A 7921-nucleotide genomic window follows, 5' to 3' on the forward strand; every position below is an offset into this window, starting at 1 on the left:
AAATTTAGAATTTACTTATTTATTTTAAAATCATAACATTGCTCCACATGGGCGTGGAGGATGGGATAATGTCAGCCTCCGTTGTCTTTAATGAAATCAAGATTCTCTCTGTATGTTAATTGGAGAATCGCCATTTCATTACAAGACCGGAGGCTACCATTATGCAAGTTTAAAGCTATTTAATGCCATACTGCCCATGTGCTCCGCCGGGTTAAGATAGAACCTTGCAAAGGTAGAAGCACTAGACCAGTCTGGCGCTTTAAGTATATCTGAAAGCGTAACACCAGCCCAAAAGACTTTGCTGGCAATTGCACCCCCGGAAGAGTGTGTTTTAAATTTAGTTAAATCCACTCCAGCTTCTAACATAATCGTTCTTATCCATTTAGAGATAGTAGTTGTAGATATAACTTTATAAGGCTTCACAAAAGATATCAGCAATTGATTTTCACCAACTGGTCTAACAACAGACGTAACACTTTCATAAGCTTTCAAACAACTAACGACGCAAGGCCGTCTGCGCCCGTCCGTGGACGACCGGGGCTAGGGGACAGAACTTCTGCAGGTATCGGCCTGAGACGCCATTACAGCCCAGGGAGGATCCGCGCTCTCTCCCCTAACCTGGACAAGAAATGCAGGCATAGTATGAATGTTGAGGTGGAGCCCTGGCAATGCAGTTACTGCGCTTTTGGGGCAGAAACACTAGCAGAGACTACAGAAGGCGGTAATGCGCTCAGGCTTGCACTTATCAACTGTAGATCCTTAAGAAAACACAGATATGAAATATTTGACCTTCTCTTGGAAGATCAAACGGATGTCCTGTTTCTCACGGAAACATGGCTGGATATTGACTCTACGCCTGAAATTCTGGAGGCACTCCCTAATGGCTATGGGATCGTGCGAATTGACAGAGGAGCAGGACGGGGGGGCATTGCAATTATTTATAAACATGGCATTAATTGCTCACTGGTACCTGCTAACATAACAGATGGGGAAGCAGGCCTGTTTACTATCAGTCTGGCCACTAACTATGTTGTGAAGGGGTTACTGATATACAGACCCCCTGGCCCTCATCTGCACTTCACCCCCAGCCTAATTGACTATTTCATACAACCAGCCATTCGTTTTGAAAAACTTCTGGTTCTGGGAGATATGAATTTGCATCTTGACGATGCACTCAGCTCTGGGGCGCAAGAGCTTTGCCAGGAACTTGAAGTCTTACAAATAATCTTAAAATCTGAACTCCCCACCCATAAACTAGGGCATTTGCTTGACCCTATTTTTGCCAATTGGGATGCGCTGGGAATTGAGCCTCCACTTCCGGTGCTTTGGTCTGATCACTTTTTGACCCCGTTTTGGATCAAGCTTCCCATTGTAAAAACTCAGGAGGGAGACAAGGCCGGAATAAAGAGAAGAAAGTGGGCTGGTTTCTCGCAGGGCGCTTTTGACCTGGCACTTCTGAGGGAGGGCCCTCCCTCCGGGCTGGATGTAAATGAGGTTTGCAAATCTCTCAAGAGACGCATTACTGCCGCTCTTGACTGTACTGCACCTTGGTCTTCTAAAGTGTCCACGAATAGGCGTAAAACTGCGCCTTGGTTTAGCGAAGAGTTACGTTGCGCTAAAACCATCTGTAAACAGTTGGAGAGGCGTTGGAGGAAGGCTTTCTCTGTTCACCTGAAAGCAGACTATAAACTCAGTTTCACGCACTATCATTCCCTCATTAGAAAGGCAAAGGCAGCCTATTTCAATGAGAGAATACAAACAGCAGAAAACTCTACTAAAGAGATGTTAAAGATCTTTACTGAAATTTCCTCCTTGGCGTCTGCTGCTGCACCTTACATTAGCTCTGAGGAGTCATGCAATCGTGTAGCGGAATATTTTGCGGATAAGGTTTTACTCTTCCTTTCCCAATTCAGCTCGCGATGGGAAAAGAGTGGAAATGGAGGGAGTGGATGTGGCTGAAACCCAGGGTCTTTCTGAATTTTTTGTACCACCTCGGGACATCCTTAAGAGTATTGCTATGTGTATTAAATCAGGTTCACCTGGTGACCCGGCTACCCCTAGGGTGTTGAGGAGTAGTATGGATGTACTCGAGCCTTTTCTGAGACACCTATTAGAACTCTCTTTTATCTCAGGAGTGGTCCCAGAAATGTGGAAGGAGGCTGTGGTTCTTCCCCCACAGAAAAAGCCTCACATCAGTGCGGATCAGCTTGACAATCTGCGTCCCATCTCTTTGCTCCCGTACTTTGCAAAGGTGGCAGAAAAAATTGTGAATGCTCAGTTGACTGCCCACATCTGCACCAATAACCTTGTTCACCATTCCAGTCCGGCTTTCGGGCTTTGCATTCCACGGAATCGGCCCTGCTGTACTCCACTGAGACCATCCGGAAGTATGTGGACGAAGGTCAGACGGCGGCCTTGATTCTTTTAGACTTAAGTGCGCCGTTCAACACTGTCACCCACCATACTTTGCTCTACGATTTGGAGAAAGGGGGTATAGCTGGCAGAGCATTAGAATGGATGGAGTCCTTCTTATCCGAGCTCAGCTTTCGAGTTATGCAAGGCAACCATTACTCTAGAAACATCAAGCTGGCCAAGGGGGTGCCTCAGGGTTCTGTATTGAGCCCTACACTGTTCAATCTGTATGTCGCTCCCCTGGCTAAAATCTCGGATAAATATGGAATCAGTGCTTTGTCCTATGCTGATGACACCCAGCTAGTAGTCTCCCTGACCCAAGCCCAGGTAGATGCTGCCTCCAACTTTGTAGCTTGCCTCCAAGAACTGGCTGACTGGATGGCAAATAATTGCTTGAGGCTGAATGGCAGCAAGACTGAGGTGTTGGTGATTGGGAAAGCTCCTTCTGTCTGGCCCTCGGCATGGTGGCCCCAGTCTCTGGGCTCTACTCCCATACCTAGTGAGTGGGCTAAGAATCTTGGGGTCTGGGTTGATAACAAACTGTCCTTCGACTACCACACCAGGCAGGTGGCAGGTGCGTGTTTTGGGATATTGAAGAGACTGCGAAAAACCCTCGATGCCCTTCCCACTGCATCTAGAAAGGCCCTGGTCCACGCCATGGTAACATCCCGCCTGGACTATGGAAATCATTTATACTTGGGCACTACTGCAAGATGCCTGCAGCGCCTACAGTACAATCAGAATGCAGCGGCTAAGCTAGTTCTCAGGCTCTCTAGAAGGGCCTCAGCGACTGGTGCGCTGGCTTCTCTGCACTGGCTCCCCATTAGGGAGAGGGTGAAGTTCAAGGCCTTGTGCGTGAGTCATAGGATATTACAAAGAAAGGGCCCCTCATATCTTCACAATCTTCTCACGCCCTATGTACCGACTTCTAAGGTCCGGCGGAAAGGGCACTGTACAGGTTGCCAAAGTTAAGAGAGCCAGGATGGGTGGGCGTTCCTTCCGATACTTGGCAGCCCAATTGTGGTACAGGTTGCCAAAGTTAAGAGAGCCAGGATGGGTGGGCGTTCCTTCCGATACTTGGCAGCCCAATTGTGGAATTCACTCCCACAGACACTCCGTTTGGAGCACTCCGAATCAACCTTTCGGAAAGGTTTGAAGACCTACCTCTTCCCTGCAGCCAGGTCTGAATGATTGGCGCTCCTGTTCCTTTTTTTGCCACTGTAGCGCGGGGACACACTGGCTCAGTGTAACCATGCGCTTTACAAATCCAACTATTATTATTATTATTATTAAAATAAGGGTAAACAATACTCTAAGACATTGTTTTGGTTCTTCTACAAATGTCAAAATGGACACCGTCTGGGGAAAAAAAATCTGTTGCAGATTTATAATGCTCTAACATCAGATACTCTTCTGAAAAATATAAGGCACAGAAGAGTAGCTAATTTCATAAACAACTGTTTTCTTGATAGTAAAGGGTTGTCAGGCCAAGACATAAATAAGAAATGCGTTACTTACCTGTAACTGCAGTTATCCAGTATTGGTATCTTTCATAGATTCACATGCCTGAATCATTCCCCGTCGTCGGGGTGATAGTCCCCGGTACATAACAATAGTAATGTCATATAGACATATACATACTAATAGGCCAGAGGCCTCACATTAGTAACCTATCTAAGTCCTTTTGTAAAAAGGACCAAACTTTGGCCAGGAGCCAATCAGCTACTACCACCCTCTAGAACCTTCCTGGGAGGAGCCCTAGTCCCTCAGATTTTCGTAAAGTAGTACCTACTGAGAGAACCAAAGTGATCCCTTCCAGGGGAGGCGGGTGGGTTGCATGTGAATCTATGAAAGATACCAAAATTGGATAACTGCAGTTACAGGTAAGTAACGCATTTCTTATCCAGTATTATGGGTATCTTTCATAGATTCACATGCCTGAATCAGAGTAGCAAGCAATAGTCAGCACATTTCGTCTAATACATCATGGGAGACACTTAATATTACCTAATCATTAGTGCAATACCATGAACCTGGAAACATTAGCAGTAGGAAGAAATGTGCAAGAAGGCAATAGGAAGGTGGGATTAGAGGAAGAAGGCTCACCTCTAATGAAATAGATGACGGAGCGCCGCTTGTCCCACTGCTGCATCCTTCATATGTTCTGAGTCCAAGCAGTAGTGCCTGGTGAACGTATGTTGTGTCTTCCATGTCGCCGCTCTACAAATGTCGACAATGGGCACCCCATCAAAGAGCGCCATGGAAGTGGAGACTGCTCTTGTGGAATGAGCCCGAACTTTGGAAGGCAGAGGATGTCCCGCCTGTTGGTGGCAGAAGGCGATGGCCGCAGAGATCCATCTTGAAATACTCTGCTTTGTCAATGGATGACCTTTCCTGGGCCTGCTAAAGGCAATGAATAATTGGCTGGATTTTCGAAACTGTTCCGTCCTATGGATGTAGAACTTCAGACATCTCTTCAGGTCTAAAGAGTGGAGAGATCTCTCCGCTGCCGTGGATGGATTCGGAAAGAACGTTTTTAGAACAATAGGTTCATTGAGATGAAAAGTAGACGGAACCTTTGGTATGAACTTAGGATTGGTCTTTAAGATGACTCTGTCGTGTTTGAACTGAAGGAAAGGGTCCTGAATAGATAAAGCCTGAAGCTCACTTACTCTCCTTGCTGACGTGAGAGCCAATAAGGGAGCTGTCTTCCATGACAAGTGTTTGATATCTTCTTTATGAATGGGCTCAAAGGGGTGTTTCATCAACTGAGCCAAGACCATGTTGAGTTGCCACGTAGGTGGTAACGGTCTCACTGGAGGGAATGTTCTGAATAACCCTTTCAGATATTGCTTGACCAGTCTGTTGGACCATAGTGACGTTCCAGACGAAGAGCGCCTAAATCGAGAGATGGCCGCCAGATGGACCTTTATTGAGGCGTGGGCCAACCCCGAGTTAGCCAGGTGAAGTAAGTAAGGCAGCATTTGCGCTGGAGATGACGAAAAGGGATGCAGTTTGTTAGCTTTACACCACAGACAGAACCTCTTCTACTTAAGGGAATACGTCTTGTTGGTACTGTCAGCCCGGGCCCAGGCCAAGACTTCTCTGCACTCTTGAGGAATATCTAAGTCCTGGAACTCTCTGAACTCAGGAGCCAAGCCGATAATCTGAGAGATGCCGAATCTGGATGCTGGACTTGCCCCTGGTTCATAGTGAGGAGATTCGGGCATGGCCTGAATGGAATCGGCGGCTCCAGCGATAGAAGGTGGAGTTCTGTAAACCAGTGTTGGCGCGGCCACGCTGGTGCTACCAGGATCAGGGTGCAATGCTCTGTTTTCAGTTTCCGGAGAACCCTGGGAATCAGGGGAAATGGAGGAAATGCGTAAGCAAATACGTTGCACCATGCGATCGAATATGCATCCCCGAGAGATCTTGGCTAGGGAAGCCAGCTTGCATAATGTTGGCATTTTGCGTTGAATTCCGTTGCAAACAGGTCCAGGTGAGGTGTGCCCCAGCGGAAGAACACTACGCTGAGAGTATGTTGGTCAAGCTCCCACTCGTGGCAAATGGAGCGTTGTCTGCTTAGAGAGTCCGCCAGGGTATTGTCCGCCCCTGGGACATACTCGGCTCGAAGAGAAATGTTGTGTCGGAGTAGCCATTTCCAAATTCGTTGAGATTCTTGAGACAACATCATCGATCGAGTACCCCCTTGTTTGTTCAAATAGTGCATTGTGGTGGTGTTGTCGGTTCTCACAAGCACTGGGGAGTTCCTGATTCGAGGCAGGAATGCTCGAAGTGCCAGGTATACTGCCCTCAACTCGAGCAGGTTGATGTGCAGCTGCTTTTCTGCCAGAGACCATTAGCCGTTGATCCGGAGTTCCTGCAGGAACGCACCCCATCCTTCCAATGAGGCATCTGTTGTTATTACGTGGGGTGAGATTGGAAGCAGGAATGGAAGGCCCTGGTTTAGATTTTTTGTTTGAAGCCACCAGTGCAGGGCCTGCGTCATGACTGGCGTGATCTTGATCAGATCGTCGAAGGACCCCGAGCACTGGATCCACTGAGATGACAACGCTTCCTGTAATGGGCGCATACGGAGGCGGCAGTGTGGAATTAGAAGGATATTGTAGGACATCATCCCCAACAATGATTTGAAGAGTCCCACCTTGATGGTCTTTTTGGTCCGAACTCGGCTTGCCAGAGACCTTAGTTTGATTTGACGCTCCTGTGAAGGGAAGGTCTTTCCCTGGCGTGTGTCCAGAGTTGCTCCCAGGAAAGTGAGACTTTGCGATGGTTGAAGGACAGACTTTTCCTGGTTGAGCATAAGTCCTAGGCTCTCGAAGAGTTGAAGACAGGCGTTGGAAGATCTGGTTACGCCTATCAGAGTAGGAGCCTTGACGAGCCAGTCGTCCAAGTAGGGGAAAACCTGGTGATGGAGTTGGCGAAGGTACACTGCCACAGGAGACAGGCATTTTGTAAAAATGCATGGTGCCGACTTTAGGCCAAATGGCAACTCTCTGAATTGGTAGTGCCGTCCCGCCACCACAAATCTCAGGAATTGTCGGTGACTCTTGTGGATCAGTATGTGAAAGTAGGCGTCCTGGAGGTCTAAGGACACCATGAAATCTTTGGAATTGAGTAGCTGTAACACCTCTTGAATGGATACCATACGGAACAATTGTTTCTTGAGGTATCTGTTGAGGCTTCTTAGGTCCAATATAGGTCTCCATTTGTTCTCCTTTTTTCGTATTAGGAAGAATCAGGAGTAGAATCCTTTCCCCCTCTGACCTCGGGGAACTCTTTCTACGGCTCTTTTCTGGAGCATTAGTGAGAGTTCTTTTTGAAGGAGATGCAGATTCTTGTGCTGCATAGGACGTGGGGGGTTCGGAGGAGGAGTCTCTACGAACTCCAAAGTATGTCCGAACCGAACCAGCTGAAGAACCCAACGATCCGTCGTGATCTTTTGGCAATTGTAGAGGAAGTTCGATATTTTCTCTCCAACTGCGTAATGCGGAGAAAAAATGGAGGCCTGTGGGAGAAAGAGGTCATTGCCGTCTGGCTGCGTCCTTTTTTCCTCCTCGTCCTCGAAAGGAAGACTTGTTGTACGATGAGTGGCCTTGTTGCTGTCTTTGCTGGTATTGCGGCTTGTATTGCTGTGATGAGCCATAGGAGGTTTTGTATCCCTGATAGCCACCTCTTGTCTGTTGTCCTCTTCCCCTGGAGCCCCGAAAGGAAGTATTTTTGTACTGGAGGGTACCTAGGGCTTTCGCGGTCTCTGTATCTTTTATGATACCCTGCAGCATCTCATCTATATGCTCCCCAAAGAGCAGTACTCCATCGAACGGCATGTCCAGTACTTTGGTCTGTACCTCAGGCCGGAACGATGTGGCTTTAAGCCACCCCTGGCGCCTTAGGACAGCTGCCCCTGCCATCTGTCGAAATCCTGTAGAGGCGATATCCATCGCCACATCTATCATTTCAGAGGCAGATCGCTCGCCCTCAAGGAGTA

The 7921-nt window shown here is 47.8% G+C and overlaps 1 protein-coding gene across 1 annotated transcript; it reads left to right on the forward strand.

Moving 5' to 3' along the window:
- Nucleotides 1-516: 516 nt before the first annotated feature.
- LOC144771445 (uncharacterized) lies at nt 517-3700 on the forward strand. The gene is made up of 2 exons (XM_078655884.1): nt 517-3370; nt 3442-3700. Exon 1 carries the CDS (start codon nt 643-645, stop codon nt 1957-1959), a length of 1317 nt encoding a protein of 438 aa, XP_078512010.1. The 5' UTR covers nt 517-642; the 3' UTR covers nt 1960-3370; nt 3442-3700.
- The last annotated feature ends 4221 nt before the right edge of the window (nt 3701-7921 follow it).

Source organism: Lissotriton helveticus, chromosome 8 (genome assembly GCF_964261635.1).
Source record: "Lissotriton helveticus chromosome 8, aLisHel1.1, whole genome shotgun sequence".
Lineage (NCBI taxonomy): Eukaryota > Metazoa > Chordata > Amphibia > Caudata > Salamandridae > Lissotriton > Lissotriton helveticus.

What these genes read in the sequence shown, in the direction of transcription:
- LOC144771445 (XM_078655884.1), top strand. Translation starts at nt 643, where the DNA reads ATGAATGTTGAGGTGGAGCCCTGGCAATGCAGTTACTGCGCTTTTGGG.